The sequence below is a fragment of the Lepus europaeus genome, chromosome 14 (genome assembly GCF_033115175.1).
Source record: "Lepus europaeus isolate LE1 chromosome 14, mLepTim1.pri, whole genome shotgun sequence".
NCBI lineage: Eukaryota > Metazoa > Chordata > Mammalia > Lagomorpha > Leporidae > Lepus > Lepus europaeus.
Genome location: NC_084840.1, coordinates 43,240,776 through 43,258,027, shown reverse-complemented (window position 1 = coordinate 43,258,027; position 17,252 = coordinate 43,240,776). Strand labels below are relative to the sequence as shown.

Here is a 17,252-nt window from a genome sequence, read left to right as displayed (position 1 = left end):
CCTAAACAGTCTAATCCCACAGTCCATGCTTTCAACCACTGAGCTATTGATTTCTTTCTTTTGCACAATAAAAATATATGGATTTTTCATTCTACAAATCTAAGTTCATTAGATAAAAATTACTAAAATACAGGACAAAAGTATTAGAATGGTTTTGATAAAGCACTTTAAGAATTCAGAAGACCATGTTATTGTAAGTAACAGGGATAAGCAAAGGGTCTGTGTGAGAAATTCTATCTAAATTGAATACGGAGGGATATGAGACACAGAATAAGAAATGAGAGGAAAACATTCCACACTGAAAAAATAGAACCAAAAGCATTAAACTTAGGTAGAAAAGCAGAGATAACTCAATTGAGTCGAAATGGATGGAATATAGGAAAGAAGTAAAAGGAAATTAAACGCTTCAGAGGACTAAGGAGTTTGGATCTAGCATGGTAGCAGAAGAGTAACATGAATACAGTGGTGACATGGCAAGTGGGTATAAGAAATGAAGAGAAAACAGATGGAAATGAAAGAATTTAACCAGAAGGTTAAATTTATCAGTCTAGGCAAAGTAAGAAATGTTTTAAGTAGGCCGGCACCGCGGCTCAATAGGGTAATCCTCCGTCGGGTTCTAGTCCCGGTTGGGGTGCCGGATTCTGTCCCGGTTGCCCCTCTTCCAGGCCAGCTCTCTGCTGTGGCACGGGAGGGCAATGGAGGATGGCCCAAGTGCTTGGGCCCTGCACCCCATGGGAGTCCAGGATAAGCACCTGGCTCCTGCCTTTGGATCAGCGCGGTGCGCCAGCCGTGGCAGCCATTGGAGGGTAAACCAACGACAAAGGAAGACCTTTCTCTCTGTCTCTCTCTCTCACTGTCCACTCTGCCTGTAAAAAAAAAGAAAGAAAGGAAGGAAGGAAGGAAGGAAGGAAGGAAGGTTGGTTTTAAGTCAAGTTGGCAAATAAAAATGGCAAATAAAAAATGGAGGAAAAAGAATGGCTGTGAAGCACAAAGTAGTTACTCAAATTTCAATTAAATTAATAAACTGGGTCAGAAAGAACAAGACTTAATATACTGTAAAATATAATGTAAAAAGACAACTACAGGGATAGGTAAGACCAAATGTGGGAGAATTTAATATAGGAAGCATATTAAGGGCCACAAAGGACTAGAGAGAAGGGGTAGACAGGCCCTAAATACAACTGCCCTTGCCTGATTTGGTCATGCTCAATAGTTAGAGATGATAACAAGAACTTTTTGAGAGAGATGATGAAGGTAGACAAATTCTACCTTCAAATAAATGTGGAGGTGTCTGTGAAGTTGTAAATAAAGTAACGTGATGAAAGAATTATCTTGTCCTGAACAGTGATAGGGAACAAAACAGGGGAAGCAGATTTAAAGCAAAAAGAGATGCTTCAGATTTCTAGATAAAATAAAGACTTACATATTAAATATACTATGGTATATATATTATATATTATGGTAAACTAGAGACTTTTATCTAAAATTGATGCTGCGCCCACAGGATTGCTGCTTAGGTATAAAGAAATGAGCTAGGGGCCAGCGCTGTGGCATAGTGGGTTAAGCCACTACCTGCAGTGCCAGCATCCCTTATGGGCACTGGTAAGAATCCCAGCTGCTCCACTGCCTATCCAGCTCCCTGTCAATGTGTTTGGGAAGGCAGCAGTAAATGACCCAAGTGCTTGGGTCTTTGCACAAACAGGGAGACCCAGATGAAGCTCCTGGCTTATCTGGCCCAGCCCTGGCCATCATGGCCATTTGGGGAGTGAACTAGAGGATAGAAGACTTCTCTCTCTCTCTGCAACTCTGCCTTTCAAATATAAATAAATCTTTAAAACAAACAAAAAACAAAATAAAAGAGAATTGAGAGAAAACCACAGAGGCACCCACCTAGAAGATGTGAAATTTTCAAAGGAAAAGTTATAGAAAAAAATGAATCAAGGAAAGTTTATCTACATTTAAGAGGATGGAAGAAGAGCCAAAGAAAGCACTGTCAGAAGGTTAAACAATTAAGATACAGGTTAAAATGCCCACATCCCATGCTGGAGTGCCTGAATTTGATACTCCACTCTGGCTCCTGACTCCAGTTTTCTCTCTCTCTCTTTTTTTTTTTTTTTGACAGGCAGAGTTAGACAGTGAGAGAGAGAGAGACAAAGAGAAAGGTCTTCCTTTTCCATTGGTTCACCCCTCAAGTGGCCGCTACAGCCGGTGCACTGCGGCCGGCACACTGCGCTGATCCGAAGCCAGGAGCCAGGTGCTTCCTCCTGGTCTCCCATGCAGGTGCAGGGCCCAAGCACTTGGGCCATCCTCCACTGCCCTCCCGGGCCACAGCAGAGAGTTGGACTGGAAGAGGAGCAACCGGGACAGAACTGACGATCTAATCGGGACTAGAACCTAATACAGATCCTGGGAGGCAAAGATGATGGCACAAGTAATTGAATTCCTGCCAACCATGTGGGAAAAGTAGACTGGGTTCCTGGCTCTTGGCTTCAGACCAGCCGGTCTCAACCACTGCAGCAAACTGGGGAATGAACCAATGGATGGGAGAGCTCACTCACATATCCTCTCTATCTCATTCTCTCCGTGTCTCTCAAATAACTAACTATTTTTTTAAATTACCAAAGAGGAATCAATGGCTGTTGTGGCCATCTGGAGAGTAAATCAGCAGATAGAAGATCTCTCTTTCTCTAACTCTTGCCTTTCAAATAAATTAATAAATGAATTTTTTTAAAACATCAAGGATGATTCTAAAAATCAGTGGGATAGTTAGATTTAAAAAAATATATATGTAAGAGGGTTTTTTTTTTTAAAGCAAGCATGTTATCCTAACTGGCTATAAGGAATAACCTCAGTAAGATGAGTCCTCAAATCTTTCCATTGAAAGTATTCTTTTTAAATTAAATTATAAGATGATTTACCTCCTAGTCCTTTTCTTCATGTTTATGAAAAGATGGATCAAAGTCTTTCAAAACTGAATACTCACCCAGTGCGAGACTGACCAACTTTATCACAAATATCCAAAATGAGTCCCCAGTCCTCAGCAGTATTCATTTCACTGGTTGCTTTCTCTGTAGATTGTAAAAGGAATTGCAGAAATATTATTCTTAAATCTTTAAAAGATATATACTCACATTTAAATCACACTAAACTATATTATAACCAAGTCCTAATCACAAATCAGGTTAATATGATTTCATGTTCATCTTTAAAGGAAAGAGTTTATCCATCACGATTATTTTCCCTATTCACACTTGCTTTTATTTTTTTTTTTTTACTTGCCATAAAAAATAAGCTGGTAACTTTTCATTATTTAGAAGAAAAAAAGTGGGGCCGGCGCTGTGGCGCAGTGGCTTAATGCCCTGGCCTGAAGCACTAGCATCCCATATGGGTGCTGGTTTGAGGCTCGACTGCTCCACTTCTGATCCAGCTCTCTGCTATGGCCTGGGAAAGCAGTGGAAGATGGCCCAACTCCTTGGGCCCCTGCGCCGCGTGGGTGATCCGGAGAAAGCTCCAGGCTCCTGGCTTCAGATCGGCACAGATCCGGCTGTTGCAGCCAATTGGGGAGTGAACCATCGGATGGAAGACCTCTCTCTCTCTCTGCCTTTCCTCTCTCTGTGTAATTCTGACTTTCAAATAAATAAATAAATCTTTAAAAAAAAAAAGTTAGGCTGGTGCCGTGGTGCAGCGGGTTTAAGTCCAGGCCTGCAATGCCAGCATCCCATATGGGCCCAAGTTCAAGTCCTGATTGCTCCATTTCTGGTCTAGCTCTCTGCTGTGGCCTGAGAGAGCAGGAGAGGATAGCCCAGGTTCATGGGCCCCTGCATCTGTGTGGGAGACCCAGAAGAAGCTCCTCGCTTAGGATCAGAGCAGCTCTGGCCATTGTGGCCACTTGGGAAGTGAACCGTGGAAGGAAGACCTTTCTCTCTCTCTCTCTCTCCCTCCCTCTGTCTGTAACTCTACCTCTCAAATAAATAAACAAAATCTTAAAAAAAAAAAAATTGTAACAGGTTTCCCCTCCCATCACACCTTCCTATCACATTATTAAGACCTCTTATTGCTTTCTGAGGGCAGGGGGCAGGGAGCAAGTCTGTGGAGGCCTTCCCCAGGAGCAAGAACTGTCATATCCCATGCTCTGTTCCCTTTTGCATGGTAACCAATAAAGGCCATTCAAACTGCAAAAAAAGAAAAAGACCTCTTATAGTATGTCAGCCATAATCCTTTACAATGGGCACATAAGGGATCACCTCCCTTTTCCATTGTGAAAAGAAAAAGAAAATCACTATGAAGGCAGCACCTAGACAGAGAGCTTTTCAAACCAGAGTCAGAAGATCATTAAGAAAACATGATTTAGGCATTTCTTAGGCTCTACCTGGAATGTGAAATTTTGGTTACCTTCACCCTTTCATTCCAATATCTAGATGGACCAGATAATCATATTTGCCCAGAGACCTAAGATATATACCAGTAGGTTACTGAATTCTTTTTTTTTTATGTTGGGCATTTCCATTTGGTTTATATATTCTTTATCTTCTGTCACATAGTCCCTGTCATGTCTTTTTCAACTCCAACTGAAGTTTTCCACAAAGAAATTGTTACTGCCTTACAAGAACTCAGCATAATATGCCTACATAAGTTCCAACTTTCCATATCTCCTTCAGAACACTCATTCAAGAGCTAATTGAATCTGTGACTCCTGAATTGAAAATCCTATGGTGCCAAATAAAATTCTTTTACAATTCCCAAGCACCCCTATGCTGGTAAGATGATTTATTTGCAGTAAATAATAAAATTTGAATACATATTCAACAAAACGGAATGAGGATCTAGTCTTTGCCAAGGTCTATCTGAAGTGGCTTACTGTCTAAAAAAGAATCAGAACCAACAGACAGAGGCCTAAATATGATAGAAAAAAATGTAAAGTTCAAGGCAAGTTGAAAGAATCTGAGGAGAGGACAATCAGGAAAGTTTCTTGACAGCTTTAGAAACTGTGAACAGACTAATCAACTCTTGTTTCTACTCCAGTGAATCAAGAGTGAAGTTATAAAAACAAAAAAGAATCAAGGCTGGCTCAAATTCAGACTTAATACAAGGCCAGAATAATAAGAAAGAACCACACTACAATCTAAAACACCAGATGAGGTGTTGAACAATTCAAGAAAATACCAGAGCCAAGAATTTTAAGCAAAGAAAAAAATCTACTCAGAACTGGGCTTTCTGGAGAAATATACTGCCAATACGTAATAATGGTTTAGAAGGGGAGGAAGAAGAAAGCATAATGAAAAAACTAACACAACCCAAGTTATTAAGTGATTACTCAAAAAGCCAATGTGGAAATGCTGTTCAATTTTGTTCTGGGAAGTAGGGGGTTATGCTAAGACAACTGACTCAAATCTACCTGTCACTGTTCAAGTTTCCATAATATATTATAAGTCCCTCAGGGCCGGTGCTTTGGCACACTGGGTCAAGCTGCCACCCACAGTGCTGCCATTCCACATGGGTACCAGTTCTAGTCTCTGCTGCTCCATTTCTGATCCAGCTCTCTGCTAATGTGCCTGGGAAAGCAGCGGAACACGTCCCAAGAGGCTGGGTCCCTGTACCCATGTGGGAGACCCAGATGAAGCTCCTGGCTTCGGTCTGGCCCAGCCCTGGCCATGAGGCCATTTGGGTAGTGAACCAGCGGATGAAGACTGACCTATCAACCGATCTCTCTGTGCCTCTGCCTCTGCCTTTCCCTCTCTGAAACTATGCCTTTCAAATAAAAGAAATAAAGAAGGGGGGGGGGGGAACCTCTTGAAAATAAGTTCTTTCAATATCCAACCTCTTGGCCTAAGTGCTCATCAAATGCTAAGATTAATCATGGATGGGGGCTGGCGCCATGGCTCATTCGCCTGCAGCGCCGGCATCCCATATGGGCGCCGGGTTCTAGTCCCAGCTCTCTACTGTGGCCCGGGAGGGCAGTGGAGGATGGCCCAAGTGCTTGGGCCCTGCACCCGCATGGGAGACCAAGAAGAGGCAGCTGGCTCCTGGCTTCGGATCGGCACAGCGCCGGCTGTGGCGGCCATTTGGGGAGTGAACCAACGGAAGGAAGACCTTTCTCTCTGTCTCTCTCTCGCTGCCTATAATTCTGTCAAATAAATTTTAAAAAAAGGTTAATCATGGATCTACAGGATGATCCTTAGAGTTACAGAAACACACAGATATTAAATATAAATAACATCTACTTCAATGATTTGCAAGTTTTATTTTTAAATGTAGAAACCTCCTTCAATGCAATTCTTTTTTTTTTTTTTTTTTTTTTTTTTGACAGAGTTAGTAAAGAGTGAGAGAGAAAGGTCTTCCTTTCAAATGGCCACTACGGCCGGAGCTACACTGATCCGAAGCCAGGAGCCAGGTGCTTCCTCCCAGTCTCCCATGCGGGTGCAGGGGCCCAAGCACTTGGGCCATCCTCCACTGCCCTCCCAGGCCACAGCAGAGAGCTGGACTGGACGAGCAGCAACCAGGATAGAATCCGGCACCCATATGGGATGCCAGCGCTGCGCAGAGGATTAACCAAGTGAGCCATGGCGCCAGCCCCTCAATACAATTTTAACTACACAAAGGGTTAGGATACTTCTGAGGCTAACTACAGGGAGTAATACAGACTCCACAGGTTGAGGGCACTGTTCTACGTAAGTCTCTCCTCACTTCAAACACCAGGCACAAGCTCTGGATTCTCAGGCTATCCCAAGCATTTCTGATCAACTGGCTACAAATTTGGGGGTTCCCACCACTGCCTCAGATTCACTAATTCACCATAACATCTCACAGGACTGAAAAGCACTGTATTTTATAGCATTGCTAAAGGACAAATAGCAAAAACCAGTCAACAAAGATACATAGGTCTGGTTCTGCAAGATCCCAGATGCAAAGCTTCTGTGTACCAGAGCCCTGCCACATAGGTCTTCAACCCCTCTGAAACCCACAAAGACTGAGCCATCCTCAGCAATATCCCATGAACATCTATTTCATCTTAGAACAGGAAAATCAGTTATTACTTTGATCTGGTAATGCATTTTAATAATTAATTTATCATTCTTACTGACAGTCAAGCAAGCTTTCTAAAAAAACAAATATGTATCTACAGGCATTTTTAAAAAATCTTTATTCCCTTATTTATTTATTTGAAGCGACAGAGAGAGGGAGAGAGAGGGAAAAAAAAAAAAAAAGAGGCAGAGATACCTTCCATCTACTAGTTCACTCCTCAATTGGCTGCAATAGCCAGACCTGGGCCAGACAGAAGCCAGAAACCAGGAACTCTATCCTGGCCTCCCACATGGGTGGCAGGGGCCATTTCCTGCTGTGTTCCCAGGCACTTTATCAGGAAACTGGATTGGAAGTAGAGTAGCCAGGACTGGAACCAGTATACAATATTGGCCCCCCTACAGGCACATTTTAAAAATAAAACACTTTAAATCTTAAGATCTACCATAATAGCTGAGCATATTAAATCTTAACTTATGAAAAAGTTAGTACCTAATTCTGGTAGGCTTATGTCTAATCAAATACAAATTTCCAATTATCCTAAGTATGATCCTAACATTTCCTGAATTAATGACATACCCAGGAATGTATGATATAGTCATTAGCAGATATGTTAAACAATCATGAACTACTTTGCTTATATTCCTATACACAAAGAGCATTAATGTCTGACTCAAACTACTATACATAAAATCAGAAATGCACTCATTTCAGAACTGTAAAATTTTTCTCCCCATTTATCAGTGCTCACAATCAACAAGATCAGTAGTATAATTTTCAGTTCCAAAAGAACAAATATTTTTAAACTAGGAGAATACAGGCTATTAGTAGCAGTTCAGCATGGTTTTGTTAACAGCAAATAAAGTCAAAACTATTTCCTAAGAAAAATCAAGGCTTTGTGGGAAAGGGGAAAGACAAAAATACAGACTTGACTCTAAAGAATTCAAAACTTTATAGTGATCTCATTTTATTATCAGATTATCACTAATACTAAAATAAAAGAGATTGAGAAATCTGCACAGCAAAATCCAGAAAAATCACACATACAGCCATATTTGAATTTCAACAGTCTCAGTAAATTGGAATTTCTTTTTCTCTCTCTCTCTTTTTTTTTTTTTTTGATAAGCAGGTACTTTTGATTTTTCTTAAAATATACCTGCAAAAGATTTGGGGAGAGGAGAAATGTTAACAAGAGACTGCCCATCATATTTAGGCTGTGAGGAAAGGACTTCCATTCAGTCTACTTGGAGATATAATAGCTCTTCAAAAATGGCCAACGGAGAAAGCAAGTCTGAAAGAAATAATCCCTCATCTTTTTTGTGATAAGAATCAATTCTTCAAAAATGTTTACCTAATGTCCCTGACTCTCCTAACTACAGGAAAGCGTTTCTACAAAGAAAAGCCATCTTAAACTCTGCTAACCAGAAAAGATGTCTAAAGAACAGCATGGAAGCATCTCAAAGAGCACAAAATAGAAATGATAACCTACAAGTATTATAACAAAGAGCTTCTACGAGAGGTAAAATAGGAACAAAAGAATCAGAGTGTAATGTCTTAATCCAGTAAATATTATTCATTTAACATTCTTGTATTCTGAAAGTTCACATTTCTCTCCTAAATATGTCTGGACATTAACTGAGAAACCCCTTAGAATAGTCAAATCAGGCCAGCGCTGTGGCGGAGGGGGTAAAGCCACTGCCTGCTGTGCCAGCATTCCATATGGGCACCAATTCCCATCCCAGCTGCTCCACTTTCAATCCAGCTCTTTGCTATAGCCTGGGAAAGCAGTGGAAGATGGTTCAAGTGCTTGGGCCCCTGAACCCTCATGGGAGACTTGGAAGAAGCTCCTAGCTCCTGGCATTGGATCAGTCCAGCTCTGGCCATTGCTGCCATTTGGAGAGTGAACCAATGGATGGAAGACTTTTTTCTTTCTCTCTCTCTCTCTGCCTCTCTGTAACTATGCCTTTCAAATAAATAAATAAATCTTAAAAAAAAGAAAAGAAGAAGAGTCCCCACATCTCTTTCTAATGGTATTATAAAAGGAGCTGAAATGTGTCCACTGCTTACTGTAAGTCAGGTGCTGACCTAAGTACTTTACATGATTCATATGCCCAAAACAACCCTAATGAGGACTAACAAAGAGAAGGATCTGTCAGTCCAGAGGATCCACACCTAAAAAGCACAGCAGTGGAAATTAATCAAGGAGTGAAAAATACCTTTAGGAAAGAAATGAAAGGAAAAGATGAAGAGACAAGGAACCAAATACTAAGAGGTCTTACATGCCACTTGGAGTTTAAATTACTGTGAGGCCTTTAGATTCACTAAAATATTTTAATGATAGGAGCCACATTTTTAAAGTATCACTGTCAGCCTCCTGGAAAATGATGGCAGTTGCATGAAAAGAGGAATGGGTTCAAGGACTATTAGGAAGGTAAAGCATACAAACTACAGCAACAACAGAATCCTGGAATGGCACATTCAATGTGCCTGGCATACAGATGGTAGTAAATACTTGTTGTTGAGAATGTAAAGAGCAGGGCCTGGCAGCACTGTGGCAGGGAAAGCCACCCCCTGCAGTGCTGGCATCTCATATGGGTGCAGGTTCAAGTCCTGGTTGCTCCACTCCCGAACCAGCTGTTATGGCCTGGGAAAGCAGAAGAAGATGGTCCAAGTCCCTGGGCCCCTGCACCCTCGTGGGAGGTCCAGAAGAAGCCCCTGGCTCCTGGCTTTGGATTGGTGCAGCTCCAGCCATTGCGGCCAATTAGGGAGTGAAGCAGCGGTTGGAAGACCTCCCTCTCTCCCACCCCCTTCTCTACATGTAACTACAACTTTCAAATAAATAAATAAATCTTTAAACAAACAAGCAAACAAAAAAGAATGTAAAGAGCTCAATTACAGAAATCTAGAATGGCTCTCAAGATCTTGACCTGTATGACTAAGTAAACTGAAGTACTAGTCATCAACAAAGAAAAGTATAATTGAGGGGAAAAGTTTCAATATAGTTTTGAACACGTTGAATCTGAGTTATTTAAAGCATATTCAACTCCTGAAGAAAGTCGGAATACCAAGTGTTTTTACAAGTAATTCTCATAGTAATTCCATAGACACTTTTATCCCTATTTAAAAGGTGAACAGGGAACGTCAACGGGTTCTGTACCTGTCCAACTATATGTTTTGTCCATTTACTAACAGTGAATACTACATCTCAGACCAAAGTCAAGGTCTGCCTATCAAATCATACTTCAGGAGAATAATGTGATATTAACATTTTTGGCCGGCGCCGTGGCTCAATAGGCTAATCCTCCGCCTTGCGGCGCTGGCACACCGGGTTCTCATCCCGGTTGGGGTGCCGGATTCTGTCCCAGTTGCCCCTCTTCCAGGCCAGCTCTCTGCTATGGCCCGGGAGTGCAGTGGAGGATGCACCCACATGGGAGACCAGGAGAAGCACCTGGCTCCTGGCTTCGGATCAGCGTGGTGAGCCGGCCGCAGCAGCCATTGGAGGGTGAACCAACAGCAAAGGAAGACCTTTCTCCCTTTCTCTCTCTCTCTCTCTCTCTCTCTCTCTATCTACTCTGCCTGTCAAAAATTTAAAAAAAAAAAAAAAAGATATTAACATTTTTGGAGATTAATCTGGCTGTGGTTAATGATACTGATTTAAATAAGAATGACTAAAACATGTTCAAGTTTTAGGATAAGGACTGGGGGCTGGCAATGTGGCATAGCAAGTAAAGCTGCTGCCTGCACTGCCAGCATCCCATATGGGTGTTGGATCATGTCCTGGCTGCTCCACTTCTGATCACGCTCTGCTTTGGGCTGGGAAAGCAGTGAAGGATGGCCCAACTCCTTGGACCCCTGCACCTGCGTGGGAGACCCAGAAGAAGCTCCTGGCTTTGGATTGGCACAGCTCTGGCCATTGTGGCCATCTGGGGAGTGAACCAGCCAAATGGAAGACTTTCTCTTTCTTTCTCTCTCTCTCTCTCTGCCTTTGTAACTCTGCCTTTCAAATAAATAAATAAATCTTAAAAAAAAAAAAAAAGAATAAGGACTGATCCAAAGTACTCTAAGAATACAAAAATATCCTTATAAAAACAAAAACATAATGACTTAGCAGAGGCAGAGGAATGATCCAATGATATCACCTGGATTTCAAGTCAAATGACTAGCATATTAAAAACTTAGCAAATAATGAATGAAGAGCCATGCTGGGAAAGTTGATTTTTTCTGATAGATTTTTAAATAACAGATCATCAAATAGAAATACAAGACTAACTACCTAGAACAATATCAATAATTCACTACCCAATGAATACTCAGATTGCTTACTACATACTAGGCACTGTCCCTAAAAGTAAAGGTATAAATGACAAGTTCTCATCCTTGCAGAATTTACATTCCACACAAAAGATAATCAATCAACCAATTTAATTCAAGTAGTGAGGTGCTATAAAAAGAAAAATAAATGGAACCAGCAAACAGCAAGGGGGTAAAGATTAGAAGGTAATTAGGGAAAGCCTCTCTTGGAAAATAACTACTGAACAGAGACCTGGAAAATGTGATTGACAGCAAGACCTTTACCTGAGTAAAGTGTATCCCAGGCAGAGAAAACAGCAAAATACAAAAAACAAAAGTGTGCTTTAAGTGTTCAGATCCAAAATGTATGTGGGATGAAGGAGGGAAGAAAGGAGACAGACAGACACTGAACAGTACAATCACCTCAGAAACACAGGAAGGGGCCAGATTGTGTGTCACCATAAAGAATTTGCATTTCCTATTAAGCTGTATGGGAATCCTCTGGACAGTTCTGAGCAGGTTAAGTGACATTATCTAACATTTTTCAAAGTTTACTGGTCTTTGTAAACCAGAACTGATTGTGGCGGCAAGGATAGTAGAAAAGAAACCACAGTTATCTCAAAGGGGTAATGATAACTGGCATAAGACCATAGTGATGAGGCAGAGAAAACTGATTAGATTCTGAATACAGTTTTAAAGTAGAGGTAAAAGATCTTGTTGACAGAATGGACACACAGTGTGAAGGAAAATGACGAATCAATGATGACTCCTAGATATCAGAGCTGAGTAATAGGTAATATTAATTGTCCCATTTACTGGAGTGGATAAGGATGAAAAAAATGAGGTCTGGAGAAAGAAACTAGTAATTGAGTTTTTGACATCTTGTGTGCTAGACACCTGTCAGAATCCACGTGGAGATGCTTACGCTAAGACTAAGGACATAAATTTGGGAATTAGCAGGATACACACAGCATTTAAAGTTAAAAAAAATTAGGTGAGAGGTTTTTTTAAACCTTACTTTATAAACAGAAAGCACACAAGTTTTTCTAAGTGCTTTAAACATACATATTGAATTCTCTTAACAGAGTCAAGAAATGTTATTATGGGACTGGCGCTGCAGCACAGTAGGTTAATCCTCAGCCTGTGGCGCCGTCATCCTAAATGGATGCTGGTTCTAGTCTGAGATGCTCCACTTCCAATCCAGCTCTCTGCTATGGCTGTGAAAGCAGTAGAAGATAGCTCAAGTCCTTGGGCCCCTGCAGCCACGTGGGAGATCCAGAAGAAACTCCTGGCTCCTGGCTTCGGATCAGCACAGCTCCGGCCATTGCGGCCAACTGGGAAGTGAACCAGTGGAAGGAAGACCTTTCTTTCTGTCTCTCCCTGTCACTGTAACTCTACCTCTCAATTAAATAAATAAAATCATTAGCAAAAAAAACAAAAAACAAACAAAAAAAAAAACCTAGGTTCAATAAATCCTGGATCAACTGTCTTTGACATTGGGCCCGTTAAAAAAAAAAAAGTGCTATTATCCATATATGCCATACTAACAATGAAGAAACTGAGGCACACGGTATCTGAAAGCAACCAGTCTAAAGTCACGCTGCTGGGAAACAGCAAAACTTAGATTTGAACTCAAGCAGTGTGAATACAATGTCTGAATTCTAAATACTATATTAAGTTGCCCCGTAAGACTCCCCAAGGAGGAAAAAAAGCTAAAAGAAAAGGCTGTATAGCATTTGGACGCTGCAAGAAGAAAAAAACTAGAGAAGAGGTAAGTAGAAAATCAGAAAAAGTTTGGTGTCCTGAAAAGTCATGAATAATATCAATCAAAGAGGAATGCTTAAGAGATCATCAAGGAAAAGGACAAAGAATTTAGCAAACTGAGGGCTGGCACCGTGGCTCACTTGGCTAATCCTCCATCTGCGGCACCAGCACCCCGGGTTATAGTCCCGGTTGGGGTGCCAGATTCTTTCCTGGTTGCTCCTCTTCCAGTCCAGCTCTCTGCTGTGGCCCAGGAGAGCAGTGCAGTTTGGCTCAAGTGCTTGGGCCCTGCACCCGCATGGGAGACCAGGAAGAAGCACCTGGCTCCTGGCTTCGGATCGGCGCAATGCCAGCCATGGTGGCCATTTAGGGAGTGAACCAACGGAAGGAAGACCTTTCTCTCTCTCTCTCTCTCACTGTCTATAACTCTCTGTCTCTCTTTCTCACTGTCTAACTCTGCCTGGCAAAAAATAAAAAAAAAAAAAGAATTTAGCAAAGTGGAAGTAACAGAGACTCTGAAATAAAACCATGATGGAATAAGTATAACTCAAGAGCTGAATCTAAAAGAAATATAATGACCAAAATGAGATTCATTTACACAGTAAATGTTTACCGAATGTTTATTAGTGGCAGACACTTGTCTGCATGCTAGGAATTCAATACTGAACACACAAAACAAAAATCTTTATCTTCATAGAGCTAACAACATGTTTAGACATTTTTGCAAAGGAAAAGCTATTGCCAGAACCTCATCTTTTTATAAGAAATATACTACATAAATCAGTGAATTTCTGACTCAGCTTCAATGTATGAACAAAACTGAAGGTAATTTGGAAGAAGTAAAAATGCATTCAAACATAAGTGATTAGTAGTTGTATTAAATGAGGTAGTGAAAACACTTTAGTATCACTGACATACTCAAAGATGGACAGAGTGACAAGAAGTATTTTTAAATGTATTCTACATATTGTATTCTATATGCCATACCAGTAAAAATTCAACATGAGAGTTTACTGGACGCTGTCCAAGGATTATTTATTTGGAGTCTCTGAAGGGCCCTCCTAAATAAACCTTCCATGATATTTCAATACATGAATCATGTGGAGAGGCCTGAAACAAATACTAAAAACCTGACAAACTTTAAAAACTAAGTTTTTGGTGGGCCGGCACTGTGGCTTAGCAGGTAGGGCCGCCGCCTGCAGTGCCAACATCCCATATGGTTTGAGACCCGGCTGCTCCACTTCCGATTCAGCTCTCTCATACGGCCTGGGAAGGCAGTGGAAGATGGTCCAAGTCCTTGAGCCCCTGCACCCACGTGAGAGATGCAGAAGAGGTTCCTGGCTTTGGATTGGCACAGTTTCAGCTGTTGTGGCCAATTGGGGAGTGAACCAGAAGATGGAGGACCTCTCTCTCTGTCTCTCTCTCTCTCTGCCTCTCCTCTTCCTGTGTAACTGACCTTCAAATAAATAAATCTTAAAAAAAACAAAAAGTAAGTTTTTCTGGGTCAAAACAATGTCCTTATACTCTAGAAGGCTCAACTAACACATTCTCAAACCCAACAAACATTTATTCAACACCTAATATGTAGCAACTATTAAAATAATTTAGGAGCAAAATACAGATCATACTTATCATTTCAAGCATTTGAAAAAAGGCAGAAGTTACAATAGACTAAGCAGTGGTTCTCAACTAGGGGCTATTTTGACTCCTCAGGTGACATTTAGCAATGTCTGGAGATTATTTAAATGTCAACATTTAAATAGATTATTTAAATTTAAATTAATTATTTAAATAGGACTATTTAAATGTTGACATTTAAATAATCTGGGCTGGGTGTCACTAATAGCTAGAGAGTAGAGGCCAGGGTTGAAACTATACATTCTACCAGGCACAGGACAGACTCCCACAAAGATGTTTATATGGTCCAAAACAACAGTGTTGCTACTGAGAAACCCTAGTTTTAATCCAATAATGAACTGGCTCTTTTTTTTTTTTTTTTTGACAGGCAGAGTGGACATTATCTGAAGCCAACCCAAATGTGTATTTAGAAAGCCAGGAGGATTCAAATGTGAACGGATAACTGGTAGCTAGCTAGATTATATAGGGCCATGACAACTAGATAAAGATGCTGGAAACCAAAGAAATATTAAGAACTTAAGTTTTCATCTTAAGCATTTGCCCTGATGTAGCAAATTATAAAACTGCCTGAGCTCAGCAACCAGGTGTTGTTTACTGAGTACTCTGTCCCATAAAGAGTATGTGTTAAGTGCTTACTACATTAAGTATAATTTTCCAATTTGTTATTAAGTATTATCAGTATATAAGTATTATCAGTATATAAGTATTATCTCTGACGTTCCATGCACTGCAAAATTCAGTACATACATTTAAACTCGGACAAAAAGCTAGTATTAAGTACCTGCTACACAATGCCACCATAGGAGACCCTCTACACACAGTATTTCATGGATTTACAGAACAGAATGATGTGTTTTCCCATTTTTCAACATAAGGACATTGAAACTCAAAGAATTTACCTTGTCTATGATTTCACTGTGAGCTAGGAAGTGGCAGAGATAGGATTAAACCCTTTCCTAGTTTTAAACCTTCCAGCTCCAGTAACGTACTCTAGAAATTAAAAAGCAAAATTCAGCACCCATCTTTCATAATTAAAATAGAAAGTCAAAAAGCAACTCCATCAGATGGTCTTTATATTTAGGTTACCCTTATATTTCTTTATTACAATAAGCATAAAATTATGCCTTAAGGGATTTGGATATGGTATTTGGTCTGTTTTTATTCCATATTTGTGTGCCAAGGAAGTTCCGAAGAGTATTCAAATAACCTCAAAACTCAATTTCCCACAATTACTACCTTCAAGCCAGAGCACACACACACACCAAAAAAAAAAAAAACAAAAAAAAACAAAAAACCCTAATTACTTGACTCAATATGACCAGTACCTAACACTCATGATTCAGAAAACAAAAAACTTAACATTTCAAACCCCTGTCCTGACTCAAGGTCTTCCTCCACACTTCTTCAAAGTGCTGAGAGACCTCGTCAACGAAAAACATCCCAAAGACTCAGATCCCCGATTTCGCTTCAGCCACCGCCAGGATTCACATCTTCATCTGTCCCAACACGTTGGAAAGGCTGCACCAGAGCTCGCGCCTCCAGTAACCGTTACAAAAGAGAGGAACCTGACCGAAAACACCCGGCTGGCTCCAGGTGCTCAACAGTGGTCCAGGGGGACACTTCTGTCACGGGGCTTACAAGCCTCCTGTAGCTGACACCCGCCTGAGCTCTCGCTCTTCTTCCAGCACCAGATGCCACACCAGCTGCTCCTCTGAGGCCCTCTACACCACCCCCTTAAGCAGTTCTCTGGAAACCCAGTCCTAGCTCCAGGCCCATTTCACAGACTCCCCGAGTGCCATTTCTCTCGAAGAGAATGTGCCAAGCCCTTAACCTTCTCCCAGCTCTTAAGGAAGCAGCCCTGGGAAAGGGGAAGAGCTTGGCCCCGGCCGGGGGGTCCCGAATGTGCACAACGGCGGGCACAGTGGGCTTGCAGTCCAGTGGGGGAACGGACTGGCCACGGCACAAACACTCACCAACATCCTGGTCGAAGGGATTGGTGGCAAAGAGAGGCATCTTCCACTACGTGCCGAGGTGAGCGCGGAGACTCCCCCTCACCACCACAGGAGTCAGGATGCGACGTAGGAAGAAACACCCTTCAGGCAAAAGCAGCAACAGCGACTCTACCAGTTCCCCACCAGCTCCGGAGCTCATCCACCCCCAGCAACCGCGGCAACAGCAGCTGCGGCGGCGGCGGCGGCGGCGGCGGCAACAGCTAAGCAGCCGACTAGGTCCCCGCGCAGAGCGTGTCGGGAATCTAGGGGCCCTCCATGCCGCCTGACCAGAAACGACGCAGAACCTGCTCCGCCGTCCCACACCCAGCCAAGAGTTCCCTCCACTTGACTCTTCTTTGGACTCATTGCATATGGGACTAGGATTAGTGCCTGTGTTTTCTGCTTTTCCCTTGGCCAAGAGTCTCCGGAGGATGGGGTCCTCCAGGCACGCCGAAGACGACTAACAACCCCGTCGCGTATCAGAGACTAACGAGAAAGAACAGGGGTCGAGCCTGGGTCGAGCGAGTCCCTTTTTTCGCCGTCTTGTCTGTT

General features: G+C 41.8%; 1 protein-coding gene across 2 annotated transcripts in view; it reads right to left on the bottom strand.

Annotated features, from left to right (window-relative positions):
* The window catches only part of STAM (signal transducing adaptor molecule), an 84,831-nt gene extending 67,909 nt beyond the window's left edge, over nucleotides 1-16,922 (bottom strand). Inside the window, exons 1-2 of one of the 2 annotated variants that reach the window (XM_062210521.1) lie at nucleotides 16,683-16,922; nucleotides 2,984-3,068 (exon numbers count right to left, since the gene is read on the bottom strand). In XM_062210521.1, coding sequence (XP_062066505.1) covers nucleotides 2,984-3,068; nucleotides 16,683-16,722 — 125 coding nt within the window. In that variant the 5' untranslated portion in view covers nucleotides 16,723-16,922. Of the gene's footprint in view, nucleotides 1-2,983; nucleotides 3,070-16,682 lie in introns of those variants that run through there. The other variant, XM_062210522.1, reaches the window with a different exon arrangement.
* Between the last annotated feature and the right edge of the window lie 330 nt (nucleotides 16,923-17,252).